General features: G+C 46.0%; 1 protein-coding gene and 1 long non-coding RNA gene across 3 annotated transcripts; both read right to left on the reverse strand.

Moving 5' to 3' along the window:
• Positions 1–3,285: 3,285 nt before the first annotated feature.
• On the reverse strand, positions 3,286–3,794 carry LOC136453515 (uncharacterized). Its single transcript, XM_066454075.1, has one exon. It carries the CDS (start codon positions 3,709–3,711, stop codon positions 3,448–3,450), a length of 264 nt encoding a protein of 87 aa, XP_066310172.1. The 5' UTR covers positions 3,712–3,794; the 3' UTR covers positions 3,286–3,447.
• A 13,263-nt stretch (positions 3,795–17,057) lies between these two features.
• On the reverse strand, positions 17,058–22,727 carry LOC136450711 (uncharacterized). 2 transcript variants are annotated; one of them, XR_010758402.1, is made up of 9 exons: positions 22,166–22,727; positions 21,938–22,061; positions 21,628–21,760; positions 21,456–21,536; positions 21,184–21,257; positions 19,937–20,033; positions 19,261–19,698; positions 19,030–19,156; positions 17,058–18,810 (listed from the first exon to the last, which is right to left on the reverse strand). It is a non-coding gene; the product is annotated as an uncharacterized lncRNA (long non-coding RNA). The 2 variants fall into 2 exon arrangements; XR_010758403.1 differs by having other exon boundaries at positions 21,938–22,022; positions 22,166–22,725.
• Between the last annotated feature and the right edge of the window lie 1,699 nt (positions 22,728–24,426).

A 24,426-nucleotide genomic window follows, 5' to 3' on the forward strand; every position in this document is an offset into this window, starting at 1 on the left:
ACAGGCGTGACCAAGGAACCGTAGCCGACCACCCATAACGCAGAGCGCGGAGCCTGTAGCACGTGTAGGGAGAGATCAGAAACTGGGTCTTCTCCATAGAGAAAAGAGCGAAACGTATGCTACTCGACAGTTATCGAAATGACTGTAGATGGCATAAATTGGCGACCGAGCAATAAATTCTTCTCTGAGCTCTCGTCCTCGGATAGCCCATAATCTATAACGTCGATCGCAGAGCCCGTGCACGTGAAGGAAAAACAGGCGTGACCAAGGAAACTACAGCCGACCACCCATAACGTAGAGCGTGGAGCCCGTGGCACGAGTAGGGAGAGATCAGAGGCTGGGTCTTCTCCAAAGAGAACAGAAAAGAAAGTAGGCTGCTCGCTGATCGGCGAAATATCTTTAAAGGTTTACAGCGAATTATTCAGCGGTTTGGAGAAAAACATGTTGCAGAGACACGTTGGTGATTTGGAGATGTGTTTGGAGAAAAATTATTCGGCGTATTTTGGCTGAAAATGTGTCGGCGTTTTGGAGAAAATGTTCGGTATTTTTTTTGGAGAGAACCGTTCGGAGATTTTGTAGATTTATAGAACTTTATTCGGTGAAATCATGGTCGGCGATTTGGAGAAATCATTCGGTGTTTTTGGAGAAAACATTTTGGAGAAAAAACCGTTCGACGATTTTTGGAGATTGTTATGGAATATCGTAATGCTCGGCGACCGTACAGCGGAGATCGAAAGTTAAAGGGAAAAAATGGAGACAAATTATGGAGACCAAAACTTTACTCATTATAAAATGAAGAGTACATATCTAGAGCGTTTAAGGGTAGAAACGTATAAGGTGCTCGATGTGCTATGAGTTTGGAACATCAATCCCATCTAAGTCACATAGGCGATAAGATCCTGGTCGGGTGACCTCTTTGACTGACGTAGGGCCCTTCCCAAGGGCAAGAAAGCTTGTGCAACCCTTCGGTCTTTTGTTTTCTGCGGAGAACGAGGTCACCGATGGTGAATGAACGACCTTTTATGTTGCGGTTATAGTACCTTCGCTAGATCTTCTAGATACTTGGCTGTGCGGACACAGGTGATCAGGCGTTCTTCCTCGGTCCGGTCAATGTCCTCTGTCCAAATAGCCACGGCTTGCTCTTCAACATAATTTTCCACCCTAGATGCTCGGAAGGCAACATCTGCTGGTAGTATGGCCTCTGAGCCGTAGACCAAAAAATATGGAGACACGCCGGTACTGTGACTAGCTTGAGTGCGCAATCCCCAGACCGTAGCCGGTAGCTCTTTGAGCCATCTGCCTAGATGCTTTTCTTCTTTCTGATATAGCCTCTTTTTTATGGCGTCAAGGATCATACCATTAGCCCGCTCAACCTAGGCCATTAGCTCTAGGATGAGCAACGGAAACGTATTTAACGGAGATGCACCAGGTCTTCACAGAAGTCCCAAAAATGATGGCTGGTAAACGTGGTTTCGAGGTCAAGGATAATGCTGTTTGGGAGACCGAACCTGTGTATGATATCTTCAAAGAGGTCGACTGCTTTCTTTGCAGTAGTTGAAACGAGTGGTTTGTACTCGATCCACTTGGAGAACTTATCAATGGCGACATATACATACCGAAAACCTCCTGGCGCTGGCTTGAAAGGCCCAATCATGTCCTAGTCCCCAGCATGCAAATGGCCAGGAAGCTAGGATGGTCTATAGTTCTTGTGCTGGTATATGTATTTGCTTGGCAAAAAACTGACACCCCTCACATCGTCGAACGAGGTCTTATGCATCGGAGATGGCCGTGGGCCAGTAAAAACCTGCTTGGAAAGCTTTGCCGACCAGGGTTCTCGAAGCCGCGTGGATTGCCACAGGAACCGAGAGTGAATTTCAGAAAGTAGCTTCACACCGTCGTCTTGGATGATGCATTTCTGTAGTATCCCTTCCTTGGCACTCTTCCTCATCAGGTTACCATCTACCAGCACATAATGCTTACCTCGACGAATTAGACGTTCAGTTTCAATCTTGTCGGCGGGTACTTCGGTGCTGGTGAGGTATTTGATGAACTGCTCCCTCCAATCGGCGACCGGCGAAGGTACCACAAGTACCAACTGCTCGGACAGGGGGAACTTCTTTAACTTCCTTTTCTTCTTTAATGGATGGTGCCAGGAGGTCTTCCACGAAAACCCCCGATGGAACCGCGGCACGAGAAGATCCTATCTTTGAGAGCTAGTCGGCTGGTTGGTTTTGAATCTCATACCACGTGGTGGTACTCGATACCGTAGAATTTCCCTTCGAGCTTCCTGATTTCAGTGTAGTATGCGTCCATCTTCTCACTGGAACAGGACCAATCTTTGTTGAGTTGATTAATAACCAGCGCGGAGTCCTCATACACCATGAGACATTTGACACCGAGCTCGACAGCTATACAGATTGGTTCTCAAAAAAAAAATGTAAAACTGATTGCACGAGAATCTGAATCTTTACCCACCACAGTACTGTACGCTACGCACTTGCACATGGGCTGAGGCCCTGTGGGTATTGCCGGCGGGGTGCCGGCACAACCGCACGAGTCTATGGCACTGCGGGCTATTCGAAACTTCCGGCAGCAGAGTCTCAGATTCAGAGGCCGCGCGCCCGCGCCCGCGCCCCTGCAGACGCAGCTACCGCTACGGATAGCTTCAGCAGAAATGTAGAATGCACATTTTGAAGTGCCGCACCTGGCAGGTTTGCTTGTGTCTTGTATGCTTGTGCCGCACCTGACTGGATGTTTCTTGTTTGCTTGTGTCTTGTATAGTACACCTAGACTGGACAGATAAGATGGTATCGGAATACTGGACATGCAGTCTGTTCCTGTTCGGTTGGCTGGTTCGTATTGTTGCTGATTCGTTTATGTGAAAGAGAAGTACTGCTGACTGATTCATTGAAACAGTGTCCATGTGAGGGGGCTGGCCAGCCCAGCCAGCCAGCCCGCCCCAGCTGAACACGGCGATGGGTTGTGGCCAGTGGCTGATCCACAAACACTTCAAAGGGGGCTGAAAATAGTGTACGAGAATTTTGAGCTGCGTCGTGTAGAGCTAAATGTATAATTTTATGGGCTAATTTGGGCCGGACAAAAGAGCTATTAAGGTCTTATTTAGATGCATGTGTATCTATCCTCAATCTACATGTATTAATGTTGAATGAAATGAAATTTAGTTTAATTTCATTACTGATCCACTTCAACGCATGTGGATCGCCTTTACTTGTAGAAAGCGAAGCGAATACGCATTCGAGAGAAGCAGCAGCATCGATACATCACGAAAACAACGACAGCACAGGATGATGGACACCGGACCCGGTCGTAGTACAGCCAACTTGCTTCTGCACCGAACGGCCCGAGAATCACCGCCTGTCCGGAGGAATACCGAGCACGTACCAGCCAAGCAGGCAAGCACACACAACACAGCACCTCGTGCGGTCTCTACGCACCGTACTTGTAGCTCCCAATGTCCTCCGAGATCATCTCCAGGTCCCGGGAGGCGACGGCCATGGACATGGCCCGGCGGTGGCGCCCCGCCTGCCTCGCCGCCTGCAGCTCGGAGCTGTCCGCGGCCGCGGGCTTCCGCTGCTCGACGCCGCCGCCCTCGGCCACGGCCGCCGGCACGTCCTCCAGGGCGAAGTTCTCCGGCAGCACGAACACGCTCTGCGACGCCCGCCTCTGGTGCCTGCCTGGCCTCTGCGACATCTTTGCAGCCTGGCTGGCAACACGCACTGCACGGGCTCGGCCTCGCGCGGTTGGTTTCACTAGGGAGAGCAGAGGAGCGCTTGAACTACCTGCTTGTGTTGTGAGCAGAGGAAGAAGAAATGGCGGCTATATATAGCCTGCCCACCGCATGGCGGCCAAGGGACAAGTTTTTTTTCCCCCACGAACAGTCCAGCATCTCGTAGTAGTACGAAACTAGTACTTGTACCTCCACACCGGCCTATGCTATGCATATTCGGATCCGACAGTCTGAAAGTTTCTGCTTCCCAAGGGCGCTGACTTGTGAAAAAACTGCATGTGCAGACGTGCGTCTGCATGGCCCTGCCTCGTTTCGTCAGGGGATAGATCGATCGGGGCACGTCCTGATCGCCAGAGGAAATCTCGTCCTGCTGAATTGGTGCTCATCTGGCGCCTCATCAGGATCTACATCAGCGTGTGATTCCTGCAGCCCTGCCTAGTACTGGGGATCAACTTGGCCTGCAAACTACGATCAACTTGGCACGCACTGTCTGCTGACTTGCCTGGTGAGTGTAGTGTCTATGAATTCCTACGCATTTTTTGTTCGCAGACGATGTTTCCATGAAGCTTCCTGCTAGGTAAACAAATGGTATTCGTGAACCGTATGTACCGGAATCTTAGGACCGACCTCGCCAATTTTAGTGGGTTATTAGTGGTTCCACTGATGATGTGATCTGTTCTGGTGTTGTAACTGAGACCCACGTGCAAACCGAAAGAAGGAATCCGCGCGCCAACGAAATCAATCACAGAGTTGTGGTCACCGAGTAAGAAAAGATGCGGGTACGGTATCGATCTCCTCCTGTCTAACGGTCTCTTAATTATTGGAAGTTTTCTGAAAACATTTGCGAATCAATAGTTTGTTTCAGTACTAGCAAATCGTCATTGCTTGTGTGATTAATTCAGTATGCATAATATCCACGAAACATTTCCCCAGGTTTGCACTCAGTGTACTCTTAGGCTCCATTCGGTTAGCGCCGTTCCAGGTTGTTCCGTGTGAGAACTGTTCCGATGTTACGTTAATTAGGGGTGTTTTGTTTGAGCTACTAAACTTTAGTAACTACTAAACAGTTTAGTTATTTTTAGTAACTCCAGAGTTACTAGAGAAGACTAAAGCCATTTTAGTAACTTTTAGCCATAGCATTTGGTTAAAAAGTTACTAAATTGACTAAAAGCTACTAAATTTAGTAGCTAGTTAGCTACTAGGCGAATCAAACAGGCCCTTACTAAAGAAAGCCTCTGGCTGGGAATTGTTCTCAGCCAACCAAACATTAGGGCCTGTTTGGTTTCTACGAGAGCTCCTAAAATTTCTGTCACATCGAATGTTTGGATACATGCATGAAGTATTAAATATAGATTAATTACGAAGCTAATTGCACAACTTGCGACTAATTTGCTGAGACGAATCTTTTAAGCCTAATTAGTCCATGATTTGACAGCATAGGTGCTACAGTAACATATACTAATGAACGGATTAATTAGGCTTAAAAATCATCTCGCAAATTAGCCTCATCTATGTAATTGATTTTGTAATTAATCTACATTTAATACTTCCTTATTATTTATCTAAATATTCGATATGACATGAATTTTAGGAGCGAAATAAAGAAACCAAACAACTCCCTAGTCTTATCACAATGGAATCTCTCTCTCTCTTTTTAATCGTACTTATTTTCTTGGTGCTGCAACCTGATCGAGCTGGACGCTCATGCAGCCAGAAATAAATAAGATGGGCAGCGACTATAACTAAAGAGGGAACCCGTGCATGTTAGTAGATTCCAAAACCCTGGCCATCGTGTCTAGCCTCACATGGGCTGCTCACATGGCTCGATCGACCGGGCCATCATCATAAGCCCACGCTTGTACAAATTATTGGTGTCCATCCGCTCGTGTGCATCGCCAAAATTTTGCTGCCAAAGTCGAGAAAGCAAACCAAACACAAAAGAAAGAAAAAAACTGTGAGGACAAAGGAAGTTTGTTTTATCTCCGAATGAACGGTAAAAACCTTGCAGCAATGTTTATTAGATAGAAGGGAACAAACAAAAAGGTTATGTGCTGCCTAGATTTTCTCAAGATAAACTGGGTCTAAAAGCAACTCCAAGAATTCCTTTATATCCTCCCATATTGATAGATATAGAGATCTTTGTGAAAAAATCCTTCCCAACAACCTCTTCAACTATATTTCCAAATATATTCTCATATTTTTCCTGGTTTCTCGTTCGTCAAAGATAGAGAGCAAAGCTAGCCCTCCAAATTACCAAATAAGATATAGAGAAGTTGTTGAAGTGTTAAGACATACAAAGAGCAATGTTATTAGAAATTTAGAATGGCTCTCCAAACAAGAATTTAGAGAGTGGGTTTAAAAAAAACAGATGGAGATGCTCTAAAAAACATTATAAACAGAGGAGTGCACCACCCTTCCCTTTGACAACTTTGGTATAACGACCGAAACAACTAACAACTAGACTCGTGTGACAATGACTTCACCAAAGCACAATGATTGAGTAAGGGTTTACGTACTACTACATAGGGGCGCGGGGAAGGGGGGTCCAAGCAATGAATGATAGCTACTTTGGACTATTTGAATGTAGCTAAGACCAGTAATTGTATGTATATTAAAAAATCATCATTGGGTATAAACACATCAAATCTTTAAAACTCTAACATTCATACAACATGTAGCTATAAGTTTCTACGGTTGTGATATGGTGAAAATTTTCTCACACGTTTGGGGCACAGGGAGGTGGCATGGCCCGTACTAGCGACCTACCTATGCCAGTGCTGAAGCAACAACTCGCTGCACAACTATTGTAAAAGAACTATGATAACCCACCAGGAACCACCACTAAAGCCAAAACTCCGCTAAGGAGAATGAGCTAGGCCATGCACCTATCATAATTAGCAAGCACAAATGTACCCATGGCAATGCAATAGCTTATAGCTCCAACTTCCCATATACACCGCAAATCCCAAAACTACCATATGATAGCATATAGCTCCAACTTCCCCAACATACTACAAAGCCCAAAACTACCATAGGACAACATCGAAGAAATACTAACAAGGAAACGATGCACGAAAACCGTTACCGTTGCTCAGTCAAAGCAAGGTTTCCACCATGAGGATCCCCATAAGTGGGAGGGTGTATGGAGGGGGCTTCACAATGTTGCCTTCAATGGAGGGAGTAGTGCTTGAGGCATCATCATCCTCAAATAATGGCCTAAGACCAAACAAGGCTTTGTTGCCCCCCCCCCTAAACCTGGCCTAAAGATGCAACATATCATAGCCACACGATGAAACTCCCCCTAAACCTGGCCTAAAGATGCAACATATCATAGCCACACGATGAAACTCTCACTAAAGGGATCACCCCACTCCCCTGCCAATCCATCGGGATCCCCACTAGTTGGAGTATGGGAAGAGACATTGATGACTACAAGAGGAGTTGGAACAACATTAGGAGGTCAGGTGGCGCCTGTTAGAAAGTTGAGTGGCAACTATACCCAGTACAACCATAGTGAAGTATTAGAAACATGAGATCTCAACTAGAACTTGGAGGTAACTACATGCAACAAAATGTAAATAATCAAACACGGTTTTGCGTGTGCAGAATAGCCAAACACTAAGTGTGGGGGTATGACCTCCAGGTACCCACAAGACAAGCCATGGTCCGCACCATCAGAGGTGGCCCAGCCCACTAAGATCAAGCCGTGCGGCGCACGGCACTGGTCGACGTGCACCGCAAGACTACGAGAAGATATTGTAATACCAAATAGCAATACTTTCCTTGTAAACCTACCCCTCCAGAGTATATAAGGAGGGGCAAGGGATCCCCTAGTCGACATCCTCATACGGATTCCTAGACTTAGCCTAAGGCATCCAAATCTCTCATAATACAATCCATAAAGACATATGACGTAAGGGTATTACGTCAAGCTAACGGGTCTAAACATGTCTAATCGTTGCCTCTTGCGTTCTGTGTCATCATCCGGTTTCCTCACGCGTACCTCCACCGATTTATCTACTACCGTAGGCATACCTCTCGGTAGACTGTTAGACGTATTTCGTCGATAGTGGCGCGCCAAGGTAGAGGGTGTGCCCGCTGATCCCATGGCGAACCAGATGCCTTGCCTCAAGATCAACTTGACGTTCTCGGTGGGATCGACCTTCGATTTCGTATGGGGATTTCTTCATCAACTTCGCCGATCAACAAGCCGCCGAGACGAGGCGGAGCCCTCAACGTGGTGTAGTAGCGTTCGTGATTCAATCCGGGAGCCTGGCTTCACGTCGAATGCAGCGTGAAAGGGAAGGCTAGCGACCGAGCTGCCAGGGCCGCCGCAAACTTCCCGACGACGTCAGCGCAAGGCCCCGCCGCCACGCGCGCTAGATAAAACGCAATCGTTCGTGTGGATTGGTGACGACACGGGGTCATGCGTGCAGCAACGTATCCAGGCAGATGATCAACGTGATTATCCTTGCATGTCGATCTGAATGTATATGCATATATACATTACGCATGCGTGTTTGGGAGGGTTTCCTTATTTGCTGATCTACGCTTCGGGCAGTGGCGGATGCACGATGCGGGACAAGGGGGGCTAAAACAATGGAGATGTTGATTTGCATGAAGATTTAATGGTGAAATCAAACTTTTGCTACAGTGATTAGGCTTGAAATCAAGTCATTAGTGGGGCTGGAGCCCCCCCCCCCTCGCCCCCCCCCCAGCCCCCCCCTTTGGATCCGCCGCTGGCTTCGGGATGTGACTCCAATCTCATTGATCTAAACAAGCTAAGCCATGCTTTTGATCCTAATTAAATATTTTATTTATATAAAATATATGTTTTTCGATATCTCTACATCTCTACGCGACTACAATGCAGGAGGCGATCAACTGCGCCCTTCACCGTCAGCCTTCGCAACAACGCCCTAGCACGATTGAAGCTGTTGCCGGCAGCAAGGCCACGTCCCAATCCTCAACCAACGAGCAAATAAGGAAGGAGCCGTCCACGAACGTCAGTCGGACATACAAGCAAGCAAATTTTGCTTAGTCTACATCACCATGACGTGGAGATGAAGCAAGTAAGCCAGCCAAAAACGATTACAGTGATCTACATCCTCCTCACCCGCTTTCAACGCGGGATCGGAATCCGGTGCGAAGCAAGCCGCTAAGTGAGCCGCCCGAGCCACCAAGCGATCCGCTAAATGAGCTGTCCAAGCCATCAAGCGAGCCCTGCCACGTCACAATGATGACCACCGCGAAGAACGACATAACGATGATTACGACCGCCACCATGACGACAAGCCGGAAAACTCGAGGGCCGGGCAATTTCGTCGACGCCGACCAGATAACGTCATACGCCACCAACCAGCCGTTCTGACTAAAGATAAGTACCATTCCTATATACGTATTTAATACAATTTTCTTCTCATTGCTTCTCCAATTATTATTTCTTCGATCATTCTACATGTTTAGTATCTTTAAGATACTCTATTTAATTTCATATATAACATCTTAAAGATGACATGTAAACTATGCCTAAGGCAAATCCCTGAACAGTCATATTGACGCTCGGATGTTTTCAGATGCGGTCCTGTCTCTGGCTTCAACCTACACGTGCACGAGCGTCTGCTCTCAGCGTTATGGGTGGCCGATAGGGCTCCTTGACGACGCTTTTGTTCTTCCTACACGCACACGGGCTCCACGCTCCACGCTCCACGTTACGGTTAACGAGCTATCTAAGGCGGGAGGCTTAGTTACACACAAACTCCTGGATGGTTTATATTAAATATAAACACAAAACCCACCACAACACTAAGTGTTCACCAAAAATTGAAAGCACTTTTACACAGCATTCAAACATAAGTTTTTTTTAATCTACTGGACATTGTCTCGTCCCTCGCCGAACAGGTCGACGTCTCCGGCAAGCTCTGTCGCTGCTCTCTTTGCCGATCAACTGGTCGGACCGCTAGGTTCATAGACTTCGTCGCCGACCAGTTGGTCAGACTGTTCGGCGCTCACTTCTATTTGGCGCTCACTTCGTCGCCGACCAGTTGGTTGGGCTGCTCGGTGCTCGATTCTTCGCCAACCAACTGGATGAACTATTCGTCGCTTTATCGTCGGCTATGCTAGAGTCTCGCCAGCTAAGCTAGGGACTCATCAGCTTTTGGATTCTTCGTGCAAGTGTCGCCAGCTCAGCTGGGGACTCCTCGGCGTTCGGATTCTTCGTGCAAGAGTCGCCAGCTAAGCTGGGGACTCCCTTAGTGGTCGGATTTTGCTACATCTCTTCGGTGTGCTATCAAGTTGCTCCATGTTGTTCGGATCAGGGCGCTGATTTTGGGCAACACGCTTAGGGTCTTGATAAGTATATGGTAGATGACGTTGGCAAGCTTTCGTTAAACTTCTTTGATCTTGCTACAAGATTTCTTCTTAATCTTCCAGCAATCTCGGGGACTACGTGGGTACACGTCATTTAACGATGATTGTACTGATTTTTCTCAGCTAAGCTAGGGACTGGTTTCCAGTTAAGCTCGGGATTGGTTTGGTACCTAAGGTCTACTATTTTGGACCCTGGCACCACGTAAATACTTCACCTTCTGTCAGGCTCGGTGACTAAGTGGGCACACTTCACTTTGAGTGAATGTGTTTGTCTCTAGGACCCAATGTTTTTCTGTATGACTAAGTCATGGACGGCAAGATCTACGCTTAGCTCTAAAAGTCACTTTTTCACCTAAGGCAAGTGGGTACACTTCTCCTAAGAAGAAGAATTTTCAAATTTTATCTTGATCCCCTTACATACTTCAGGCAAACCTCAACTTTGAGCGAGTCCGAGCTCGACGCCCAGTTAAACTGGTCGGACGTCTGTCTCAACTGCTCGGTGCCTAGTTAAACTGGTTGGACGCCTGTCCTCAACTGCTCGGCGCCCAGTTAAGCTGGTCGGACGCCTGTCTCAACTGCTCGGTGCCCAGTTAAACTAGTCGGACGCCTGTCTCAACTGCTCGGCGCCCAGTTAAACTGGTCGGACGCCTGCTTCTAGTGACCGGCAACAAGTTGGACAACTCGGATAAGCTTAAGACGGTGTTACTCAGCGGATACAAATTGCTCGGAGACTAACTGTGGGGGGTATGACTACCGGTATCCACATGACAAGATATGAGCCACACCATCAGAGGTGGCCCAGCCCATAAAATCAAGGCGTGCAGCGCACGACACTGGTCGGCATGCACCGCAAGGCTACAAAAAGATATTGTGATACCAAATAGGATACTTTCCTTATAACCATACCCCTCCAGAGTATATAAGGAGGGGCAGGGGTCCCCTAGTCGACATCCTCATACGGATCCTAAGTTTAGCCTAAGACATTCAATCTCTCATAATACAATCCACAAAGACACATGACGTAGGGTATTACGTCAAGCTGACAGCCTGAACCTACCTAATCGCTGTCTCTTGCGTTCTGTGTCACCATCCGGTTCCATTACGCGCACATCTACCGATTTATCTATTACTGTGGGTATACCCATCGATAGACTCGACGTATTTCGTCGACACTAAGACACTACCTGAGTTTACATTGGCCTAAGTTATGCTGCATAAGGTCTAATGTGAGCAATCAATCAGACTCTCAATAGGTCTAATGTAAGCAACGACTCAGGTCCTGGCACTAACATAGACCAAGCGGTCTGGCCAACAAGTTTCTTATAACGAGTAAATTGGGATTTTTTTAACTAAAAAAGGATCTGACAATATGGTTGAAAAACATTGGTATTTTTTTCTGTTTGTGTTTTTTATCCTAATAAGTTCCATTTGACTCTGTTTTCTCTGAGAAAATATAATACGATCAAGCAAAAAAGCAGAAACCGTGTCAGTTAGATTGCAAATTTCTTCGTCGGTTTTCATTCCTAACCCCACCATAGCATAAATATGTCTCCCTGTCTAGTTTGACGTTATTTACCCTGTGTTTGCCATTGAGATAAATTCTGTGACCATCTCTTTTCCCCCACAGTTCGGTGAAGACCGTCCGCACAAAAACACGATGTGGATGTATGACTGACGTGTGGTCCATGAGTAGGGCCTATCCATGAGGTATCCAATTTATCATCGATACGCTTAAAATGATATCATGGCCCATCTATCAAGTACATAGCCCGCTCAAGGTTGTGGATGGTCCCCCACGAATTTTTTTTTTCTCATCCTACCCCACGCCCAGTGCCGACTGCCGAGTTCTCCCGATCCGCCGCCTTGCACCCGTCGTAGTCGTACCTCCTTGCGTTTACGGTTGGGGCCCTGGCCGCCTGGGGGCTTGGGGCGCTGCCCGCCCGGCCACCAAGCGCCGCGGGCCTAAACCGGCAGCCGCCTCGCCCCGCTCTGCCCGGGGAATCGGCAAGCACGCGAGCGGAGCCTCGCCCCCGCCTGCACCGCCCGTACGTTCGTGTCCAATCCAGGCGCCGCCGTCCCCGGGAACCGTCCAGGTCGCCGGCATCTGCGCGTTCTGGTCTTCTCCAAGCCTCGCTCGCGCCGTCGCGCGTCCCCTTCTGTTCCAAGCGCCACCGCCCACCGGGTGGTGGATTCGCCGCTGCAGGTCGTATATGGCTTTGTCAATATCATCACGCGAGGAGGGAACGTCGGAACGTGGTTCATTGAAGAGTAATGGGTGTCACATACTCATCACATGTTCGTAGCTATTTTTGAGAGAACCCACTGTGTTCCATGGAAGATCATATATATAGCTGCCTGTTATGTTGCCGTTTGTTGTCAATAATGATTGTGCGTGTCCTATGATCAGAGAATATCGAGTACAACATATACTCCATTAAATATGCGTGGAGCATATACACAAATATACCCAATTAATTAAATGAGACTTCATAAAGAGGCTGGGAAGATCTGAAAGGCAACAGAACGTGACTTGTCGCTACAGACATGTACAATGGCCTGCACGGCTGCACCCCAAGGGCCCAAGGTACACTTCACTAATAATTCTCATTAATTATTGCTGTTGTAATAAAGATAAGATAATGGATACATGATATTGCATCTCCCACTGTGAATCATCAGAGCCGCCCTGGTATACACGCACTCCATTACCATATTCCCACGGAAGATGAAGACCTGCCAAAGATGTATAGTTGCCCTACATGGCCGAACGCCATCTGCCCTGCCCTATCAACAGGGCACCAGCACCACCGTCAGCACCCGTTGTAGTTTCCGCCGTCGCCGGTGAAGCCGAGGGGGAACGCTGCATGTGCTACATGGCAGCTGCGTCGGGCCAATGTTGGGGGTAGAAACTAGAGAGGGACGCCCTGGTGAGAGGTCCTCCATGGAAGATTTTTGGATGAGGATGCATATATAGAGAGCTTGAGGCTTCTTCCGGCGAGTGGAAGCTTAGGTGGTGGACTGCCTTTTCACAGGCCAAAATGAGGTATCTTCCTTAGCATATTCTTGAGCACATGGAAACTCCTCCACTTTTCCTGTTCCATGCTTTGCTTCGCTTTGGAGTATTCAAAAGGATATTCCATGCCTTCGTGTGCCTTTCTCTAGATGTAGAAATAGAATTGGAGTGGCTTGACGAAGCATGGGCTGGAAAGCAGTTGGTTAGCTGTGATCAAGTGGAAGAGTCTTGCGTTGCATGTATGTACCAGCTTTATTCGTCTACCAGGTACCAGCGTAGCACGCAGCAGGTCACACAGATTACAGAATGATCTGTCCCTAACACCGCCCGTCTGATCGTTATCCGGCGACCGCGAGCCCATGACTACTGAGTATCAAGCAACGTCACTACTCCCTCAGTCCTAAAATATTCTCTTCATCCGTAAAAAAAAAAATACAATTATCGTATTTCGAGAAACCAAACACTTTCAAGTTTGAACAAATTTATACGAAAAAACATTAACAGTTATGATACAAAAAATATCATTAGATTCATATGAAATATACTTTCATAATAAACTAATTTGAGGCATACAATAAATGTAAATAATATTCATTGTAAACTTGGTCAAATCTAAGCTATTTTAATGGGCAAGGATATCATAGCTGCATTCTTTTGTGGACAGAGTGAGTATAAAGAATCCAGTTTTATGCTAAATCAAAATATAGTAACTTTAACCAAATTTATAGAAAATAGTATTAACCTTTACCACATCAAACATGTATATTATAAAATATATTCCATGATGTATCTAATTAAGCTAATTTGAAGTACTACTTATTTTTTTCTTTCTATAAACTTGGTCAAAGTTATAAACTATGTTTAGACTTATGACAAAACTGAATTCCTTATATTTTAGAGCAGAGAGTAAATAAAAACGAATAACCATATAAATATACCTTTTTCAAAAAGGTTAGGTTATTAATTGTAGAGAAAAACATAAGCTTGCATTGCAGCCGCGTCATGGTGGTGTTGATGAGCGTTGACGATGTGAGTTGGTGTGAAGTCGACATGCACCAAGGTTAGGTAATTCATTCTCTCTTTTTTTTGGTTTTATTACCACAAATACACCGTCACGATATGGCAGCTCGACGCTCGAGCAACACTGCAAGTCTGCAACTTGCAAATGGACCAACCCAGACCCATATCATCGATCAAAGTGGCTCCCTAGCCCATGACCAGGAGCATACACGATCCATCAGGAAACCGCGGCGGCGCAAACCCCATACAAAAGCCCAACCCCCATAGGCCCATACACAACCCAACCGTTCCCACGATTCCCTCCGAATAGATCCACCCCGCTGTGCCTGTGAATGGATTGTTCGGTTCCCCGTTCCCACGATTCCCTTCGAACAAATCCACCCCGCTTCATCGGCAAGTAAAAATTTGGCGCTTCCGCCCGATGCGTCTTCGATTGCCGCAATGGCTTCGTGACTCTCTCTTTCTCTCTGCCTGTTTTTCGCCTGCGTGTCGCTGGGATCTGTGGAAAGTCGAGGTGGCCGGCTGCGAGCGCGATGGCTGCGCCGCCGGCTGGCTCGCGGGGACCATGCGAGCTGTTACTGTTAGTGGACTATTTGTTCCGTTGGCTAGATTTAGGGGTGTTCGTATGTTGGACTAAAGTTTAAGAGATGTCTTATCGAAGGTCACATGGGGTGTTCGAATACTAATAAAAAAATAAATTACAGAATCCGTCAGTAATTCACGAGACAAATTTATTAAGCCTAATTAATCCATCATTATCACATGTACTGTAGCACCACATTGTCAAATCATGGACTAATTAGGCTTACAAAATTCATCTCGTAAATTAGTCTCAATCTATGTATTTAGTTTCGTAATTAGTCTATATTTAATACTCCATGCATGTGTCCAAATATACGATAGGAAAACCGCTAAAGTTTGCTTGGTGTTGTGTGGATTTGCAGGTAGATGAACTTATCAAAAGTTATCATACGGTCCGCATGTCAAAGCTGCGATTGATTGTCTATTGCCTTTGGTTTTGTTAGTGATGAACAAGTTTCTTCTTTACAAGAAATTTCGATATTTAACATTTTTGCATATCTCACTTCTTTTAAGACTCAATTTACACGTCGAAATATAACTTTGGACCTACGAGTTCTTTTGATTTCGGGTTTTCTTTTTTTTCTTCCTTATTTCTCCTGCGAGGCATGTGAGGAAACTAAATAGCCCTACGCCCCTACGCATACAACTAAAGTTTTGCTCCACCTTTGACTCCAGTGTCCCATCGTCTGACGCAACCACCTCACCCTTGACTTCTAATGGTGCCCCACCTAACTCCTGGGCTCTGCCTGACGGGACCCACACCGACCACGCCGTATGATGTCACCTCACCTGACTCCGACAACCCTCCCCAATGACACCTAATGCTATCATTTTGGCCCCGTTCGCTGGTCTGAATTTTGGCTGAAATTGGCTGAAGAACACTGTTCCGGCTGAATTGTTGTGAGAGAAAAACACTGTTCCGGCTGAAAAAACAAGCCGAACAAGCTAAATTTAAGACAAGCGAACAGGGCCTGAATCAACATTTAGGAATCTTACTAGAAAACAGCACGGCTTTGCCGCGCCTTATATAGAATTTGGACCAGTGTTTGGCGACATTCTGATGGAACATGCAAGCGGACTGTGCATTGGTTATTTAGGTTGAACCTTGTGATGAATATACAGTTCGTATATGACTGTCAGATATAGATATATTTGTTAACATATTATGTATATAAAATAGTTTTACTCTGCTATAAATTGTACATTTGAAGTGATGTTGCTTCGTGGTCATCATGAGAATCTTCTGAAGAAATCAATGCAGACTGCCAGCCTTTCAAAGTTTCAGAATCCACCAAGTAGTACTTCCAAGTAACGACGGCATTACGCATATGGTAAATTAACCTATTTAATAAGGTACCAAAACTTGATCGGGCTAAGCATAGAATATCAGGAATGTTATGGAAACCAATAGCCTGAAGAAAAAAAAAGTGATTTGTAGTCAGTCTAATTAATCTTTTTAGGAAAACTTTGTGAGTTACCTAATACTCCAATGGTCAAATAAATGCACGGTGCTATATACAGTGTAATTGTAGGAAACATTGTTTATGTAATGTAGTCTGGCAGTGTTGGAAGTTCCAAACTACTATGCTAAGGGTCCGTTTGGTTGAGCTTTTGGCTTTGACTTTTGGCCCCAAAAGCTAAAAGCCCAACCAAAGGGGCTGCTTTTTCAGGTGGCTTTTTCAGAAGCAGCTGCTTTTCCGTAGTACAATTTTGAAAGCTGATTTGACCCTGCTTTTGACTTTTGGCTTTCTGCTTTTCGAAATTGGTGGAATAAAAAGCTTTTCCATAGTTGTTTCAAGAGAGATAAAGATAAAAGGTATATTTTATACTTGTTTAACCAAACAGCTTTTAGCTTTTCTACAGCTCACAGCCCACAACAGCTTTCCCACAGCTCACAGCCCACAACAGCTTTTTCCCACAGCCACAACTCAACCAAGCACACCCTAAGTATATAACATGATGTCTAGTCGATAGGTATGATTGATTTTTTTTCTCTGAAGAGGTTAATAACATATTCTATTGACAGGAATGTGCATCACTAGCCGGAACCCCGCGCGGGCTAGCAAGCTCTGAATCATAGGGAGCATGGAAAATATAGTACTAACAAAGGAGCAGTTTTGAATCATAGGAAAGCAGAAAACATCTGTTACTGAAGGCCACTTTTATATACATCAAGGATAGTGAGCTTTATGTTTTTCATGACATTGAGACCTTGGTTGTAGCACACGAAATGCATTGAAACTGAAAATCTGCACAACAAAAATGCATGAAGAGGGCTATCAGCTTGATTTTTGTAGCATACCACTTGCCCAACATACAGTAATGTTAGATGTGACACATATAAGTTTACTAATAAAAACAGTCGAATACATTACACATGTTAGTATGCCTAAATAAGTAAATAGTGGCACCTTCGAGAATTGGTCACATTGTACAATGTTCTCATCATAAAATACAATGTGGTTGTTCCAAAACTAAAAATACTTCTTGAATTGTTCCTCATGCTTAGCAAATCTGGGATACATTGTATGTAAGACATCAGGCAAATTAAAGGCACTGTAGGATAAGAGGGTAAGGCATGAGATAAATGTCAATTAGCAAACAATAAGCACATAAATACTTGAACATGTATTGCAGTGAGTTCATGGGTAATTATATCAAAGAGTAAAATACACCGGAGGTCCATTAACTTTCGGTGAAATGTCATTTAGGTCCATCAACTTTGAAACTGCATGTTTGGGTCCATTAACTTTCGTTTTGTGTCATCTAGGTCCATCAACTTTGACTCATGCATTTTTGATCCATGAACTTTTAAAATGGTTCACTGCAGGTCCACGCATGCATACACGCACGTTGACTTTTTGCGTCGGTGGAGCCATGCCTGCACTCGCCGCCAGTTTCGCTTTCACCTTCACCCAAGTACTGTAGGAGAGGAGTAACTAATTACTACTGTAATTACACATTGAGAAGAAGGTCGTGAGAAGCCCATGCTGGTGTACGTCTCCCATGAGAAGCGGCCCGGGTTCAACCACGAGAAGAAGGCCGGCGCCATGAACGAGCTGAACGCTGCTCCGCCATGATCTCCAACTCGCCCTTCATCCTCAACCTGGACTGCGACCACTACATCAACAACTCGCAGGCGCTGCGCACGGGCATCTGCTTCATGCTCGGCCGCGACAGCGACACGGTGGCGTTCGTGCAGTTCCCACAGCGGTTCGAGGGCGTGGACCCCACGGACCTGTACGCCAACCACAACCGCATCTTCTTCGACGGCACGCTCCGGGCGCTGGACGGCATGCAGGGCCCCATCTACGTCGGCACCGGGTGCATGTTCCGCCGCATCACGCTCTACGGCTTCGACCCGCCGAGGATCAACGTGGGCTGGAGCTCACCACCAAGGCCGCCGTGGCGAAAGGCAAGCACGGCTTCCTGCCCTTACCGAAGAAGTCGTACGGCAAGTCGGACGCGTTCGTGGACACCATCCCGAGAGCGTCCCACTCGTCGCCGTTCGTGGACGCAGACGAGGCCGCCGCCATCGTGTCCGACGAGGCGACCATCACCGAGGCCGTGGCGGTGTGCACGGCGGCGTACGAGAAGAAGACCGGGTGGGGCAGCGACATCGGGTGGGTGTACGGCACGGTGACGGAGGACGTGGTGACGGGGTACCGGATGCACATCAAGGGGTGGCGGTCCCGCTACTGCTCCATCTACCCGCACGCCTTCATCGGCACCGCGTGGCGAGCTCCGGCGGCCGTGCATGTGCACGTGGCTGCCCGCACGGGCTGCATGCGCGTTAGGTCAGGGTAAAACACAGCGGCGCATCATCACTCAGTAGTCATCAGTAGTGCCGGACGCGTGCCACTGCCGACTTGCTGAGTTTGTGCAGTAAGTAGTGTCGACGACGCGGCGGCGGCTTCTTCAGTGACCTTCAGTGTCTGAAGTGCCGGACGCCGGTGAAGACGAGGGCCACCCCGTACTTGTTGCAGCAGTCCACGGCGTCCTGGTCCCGGATGCTGCCGCCGGGCTCCGCGATCAGCGATGCCGCTCTGGCACGCCTCCTCCACCGCATCGTTCCAAGCTGCATCATCATTCCGGTTCAACAACACATTAATTAGCTAATAGGAGTAAATAACAAACGCTGTTTTTAGTGTTCTTTGTTGCATCCAGAACCATGTGATTGCTTGCTTCTACGTACGGTTCAGGAACAAGATAAAAATTGATCGAAATCAACTAGTACTCGATAAATGCTTCAATTCCAATTTTTAAGCCAGCACTTTTTGGTTTCTTTTTCCCTTACCAAACGGGAAGAAGGCATCGCTGGCCAAAGCAGCTCCCATGGCATCCTCCCCTGCCTTCTTGAAAGCAATCCTCAGGCTCTCCCGCCGGTTCGGTTGGCCACTGCCCATGCCCAGCATGCAATTGTTCTGCAGAGACCAGCCATCATCAGGCACAGAATCAATAGACTGTACAGCTAGCTATATCGCGCTCCCCACATAACCTAAAAGGTATGCATGCGTGCACTACTGACCTAGGCGATCACAATAGCGTTGCTCTTGACGTGTGACGCAGAGGCACGCGAATTTCGCGTCCGAAAGCTCACTGCACCCAGGAGTCCTCTCTGACATTTTTGTGAAGGTGATGTCTTCCAGGGTCAGATCGTCCGACTCTTGAGCCAACCAGCCGCCAGTCACCTGTCGCAGCGACAGCATTCCTTTCCCGCTCCTCTTCGCCTCCAGTATCCTCAGCGTCTTGGATTTCGCAAGAGGTACGAGCTCTACGGCTGGCCCTGAGGGACCAAGCAACCAGCCGCCGCCGCCCAGCATCGTCATGCATGCACATACCTGCCCTGATGATGATGATTCGAGCACGAAACACACATGCATGCCCGGCAGACGAGCGACGGCGGCGAGTGCAGGCATGCCTCCACCGACGCAAAAAGTCAACGTGCGTGCATGCATGCGTGGACCTGCAATGAACCATTTTAAAAGTTCATGGACCAAAAATGCATGAGTCAAAGTTGATGGACCTAGATGACACAAAACGAAAGTTAATGGACCCAAACATGCACTTTTAAAGTTAATGGACCTAGATGACATTTCACCGAAAGTTAATGGACCTCCGGTGTATTTTACTTTATATCAAATAAAATGGTACATACAGAAAATGAGGTACAAAATGGTACATACAGATAAAATGGTACTCACTGGCTGATATTTTGAGAAGGAAATGTCACTGGCTGATATTTGAGATGCAACTGATCTTGGTAGTAATCTAATTTGGACTCACCAGGAGTCACCAGTTCTGTTCATGTCGACGAATATGACAGCGTTAACCAAAAATCAGGCTATCATAATAATAAGGCAAGATAGCATCCGAAGCATCTTGAACAGAGGTGGCTGCACTATATGCGAAGCAAATACGATGGAAATGGAACCATAACAATCTAGGGGAACCATAACAGAGGTGCTGAGTAGGAGCCAGAAAGGGGAATCATAAGTTACGTTTGTATTTCGGGGCTGTAAAAATGAGCACACATAGGACTAAGATATGGAACCATTTTTTAGCAATCTAGGAGAACATGCAGGCGGTAACATAAGAATTGCTGCTATAAGAACTTATCAAACTGACGTGGTGCAACCATCTTATTAACCCCAAGGAAGCACCATCAGCAATCAATCAGTGAAACAAAGATTGGCAACCAACTTATCTTACCAAGTCGATTCATAATAGAAGGTAGACTCATTGAAAAGGAGACTTTCAGCAATTTAACAGAGGGAAACTATGACTATATTATTTGTAGGAATTCAGGATGGTAGACTAATTATGTCAAAGATATGATTTTGCAGGGAGCAACCAGAAAACCTTGATAATATAATCACACAATGGTCAGTTACGTTTGTATTTCGGGGGTGTAGAAATGAGCACACATAGGACTAAGTTATGGAACCATTTTTTAGCAATCTAGGAGAACATGCAGGCGGTAACACAAGAATTGCTGCTATAAGCACTTATCAAATTGACATGGCGCAACCATCTTATTAACCCAAAGGAAGCACCATCAGCAATCAATCAGTGAAACAAAGATTGGCAGCCAACTTATCTTAGCAAGTTGATTGACAATAGAAGGTAGACTCATTGAAAAGGTGAGTTTCAGCAATGAAACAGATGGAAACTATGACTATATTATTTGTAGGAATTCAGGATGGCAGACTAATTATGTCAAAGATATGATTTTGCAGGGAGCAACTAGAGAACCTTGATAATATAATCACACAATGGTCATGTAGAAGAATGTATACGTTATGTAGTTGATAAGACCTTTTTCTTTTAGATACATGCATATACCCATAAAGTACATAAGGTCGAATCATCATGGCATGCAAATAAGAAAAAACTCACCAATATGATTAATGCTAAATTCTGATAGCTAAGATAAGGCAGTTTAGGATACCTCGGATTAGTTAAGGACAACATTTTGTCGTACCCAAATACCCAACAGAAACATACGAACCATTTTTTTTGGCCCTGCAAAAAACATATAAGATATTAATGAGGAAAGGATGGTAACTGGTGTGCCGATGCACCAATTTGCAGAGGAGATCTTTAAGCAATTATCCATGCAACTCAAACACAACAAAGTATATATATTAGAAATTTATTTTATCAATGTGTGTGATACGAAACCAAATGATTAGATGTAGCAGCAAACTGACAGTACGTTACCTGACCATCATTACTAAGAATCATGTCTTCCCTACACTTGCCAACTTCTGTAGAAATACCAAATGGTTCAGGTGCTGGAAACTGTACCAAAAAAAAGATGAGAAGACACGGCATGGACAAATATTTGACAGGGCAAAAAATATGAAAGTGCAGGGGTCGAGCAAGTATGTGCCTGAAAAAACAGTCAAGTTTCAATGGTTGACTTCGGCGGCCGGAATGTGTAGAACGAAATCGAAGGCTGTGGGAAAGCCATCACCAAAGTCCAGTAGCTCTACACCCAGTAAACTGTCATGCGCAGGGGCAAGCTGTGGAAATAATCCCATGAAATGGAAGCAAACAAAATGTTGGAGGTACAATGCTTTTGACTAGCAAATACTAAGGAGTGATTGCAAGGGCATTTAATAGGCCTCTGGAAACAATCCTATAGAATGGAAAAAAAATGTCAAGGTTCAATGTCTGTCTGAGAAATAAACATGGCTTACCTGCAGTAGTTCACACTAACATAGTTTGTAAGTTTGAGGAAGCCACCAGTCATGGTCTCATGGACGTTCCAGAAGATCGGAAGCTCTACAGTAGGAGGGGGCAAAACAGCAGCCAAACGTGAATCTGGGATACGTAGCTTTTAGAAATAAGAAACTGAAGGAAATTGAAAGAGAATAAAAATTAATATCTGGAGCCATGAGGAAAGGGAACGAATGACAGGTTCTTGCCTGTGTTGCAAGGTAGATGGCGACCTCTCCTAATCCTTAAGCGGCGGGTTTAGAATGGGCAGAAAAGTGAGGAGGTACGTGAGGTGGGTGAGAGGAGCGGCAAAACATAGGTGAGCCGTGGAGGAGGATGAACACATCGAGCGGCGAATCGGACGGAGCGGCGAATTAGCGGCGACGGCAGCGGGGGCTAGGCACCGTGAGGGGGAGGAGCGGTGCGGGGAGCAGAGGAGGGAGCGTCCTAAGCAGCCGGCCGCGGTAGGGGCCGCGGGCATCAGCAGCCAGCGGCATCCGCGATGGAGGCGGAGGTCGCGGTGTAGTAATCCTGTAGGGGACGGGAGGTAGGGAAGGAGAGGGAGCCGGCGATGGGGATGGCCGGCGCAGCGGCGACGGACGGAGCGACGGCGGCGCTAGCAGGGTCGGGGAGCAGCGCAGACGGCGGCGTGGCTGCGAGGCCGCGACACAGAGGGCGGCGCTGGGAGGGGTAGGGAGCGGCAGAGTTCACGAGGGAGCGGGCGTCGCAATGCCGAAGAAGGTTCGCGAGGAGCGGATCGCGGGTTGATTTCCGAAAAATATAAGGGGTTTTTTGCAAAATAACCGCAGCTCGCCCGATCTGGGCCGTCCGCGCGCCCGATCGAACGGCCGGGAAAAGCAGGCGACGTGGCACGCTCGCCGGCCAGCTTTTGGACCCAGGATTCATATGTAAAGATATTGAATATTTTAGCCTCTACGTGATCACAAATAAAAAAATCTATCACAGAGCTTTAGACCATGCCCGCCTTTGTAAATGATTAATAGAGTCAGGCATTTGTGTAGAGACCACGTAGCCATTTTTCAGATGTAGTAATCAAATGGCTTGTTCATAATTTTTTAGCAGTGTATTGCATTAACCAATCATGTAGACAAGGATAGTATCTCATCCCGTACTAGTCAAATATGGTGAGAATTCAAAGGTATAGAGATAAATCAGGTAATCTAGTTCACCTCATGCAATGCAGCATACACTGTCTAGAGGTTTATATGGTCCTTTCTTGGTATCTGTATGTGCATGTGTGGTGTTCAAGACCATCTGAACATCGAATAATCAATGAGAAAGACATCCGCAAAGACCAGATGGATTGCCCTGGCATCATAACATATTTGGCACATATGCCGCTGTATTTAAAATTTCAGGACATGATTTAAAATCCAACTCTTATATACGAGCTCTCTTTGGTCATTAAATTGATGTGAGGTACTCCCACCATTTGGTTTTATAAGGCACACATGCATTTAAGATTCAAATCATGTAATTTCAACTAACAACTATCCTGCAAAGATGTAAACTTTGTTACATAAAAGTGTATTCGATTTGTATTACAAAGCACTATCTTATGGTTATGATTTTGTTCCTAGAAACACTGTATAGTATAAGAGGATTATATAGGTTAAAGTATAACTTTGGAGACTAGGTCGAGCCAAAACTATGGGGGAAGTACAATAAACACTCTACCTCCAATGAGACCTTGTTTTACATTGTCACTTGTCTCAACATTGTATTCAACATTAGCATCATATTTCTTTAGTCGCTTCCCAAAGCCTGTTACATAAATAATAAGTCACTAGATAAATACCCGTGTGTTGCACGGTGTCCAAATTTTTTTAAGTGAACCTTAATATTTGGACGTGAAGGTGTGAGCTATGAGGACTTTGTACTGGATACGGACACGTAGATTTTGTCTTTGTATTGGAATCGGGTAGCGTGAGCTTTAAAGACTTCGTATCGAACGCGGACACATAGATTTGGTCTTTGTATCAGAACCGGGTAGAACACAAACGCGTGTCGAGTGAAGGATGAATAGTGATCTTTACATGATCACTTGAAATCAATTAATTCCATTTTATAGTGCAACACCTGTGTTCATGAAACCTCTAGTTTAGTTTTGGTGAATTGATGAAACCCTAAGTGCTAACCTAGTCTATCAAAGTGATCATAAGATAGGTAGCACATTTCAAGTGGTGAAGCAAATGAAGATCATGACATGATGATGGTGATGCTATGGTGATGATCAAGTGCTTGGACTTGAAAAGAAGAAAGAGAAAAACAAAAGGCTCAAGACAAAGGTATAAGTGATAGGAGCTATTTCGTTTCGGTGATCAAGACACTTAGCGAGTGTGATCACATTTAGGTTCGATAGCCGTACTATTAAGAGGGGTAAAACTCGTATCGAAATACAGTTATCAAAGTACCACTAGATGCTCTAACTCATTGCATATGCATTTAA

This window comes from Miscanthus floridulus, chromosome 5, assembly GCF_019320115.1.
Source record: "Miscanthus floridulus cultivar M001 chromosome 5, ASM1932011v1, whole genome shotgun sequence".
Classification (NCBI taxonomy): Eukaryota; Viridiplantae; Streptophyta; class Magnoliopsida; order Poales; family Poaceae; genus Miscanthus; species Miscanthus floridulus.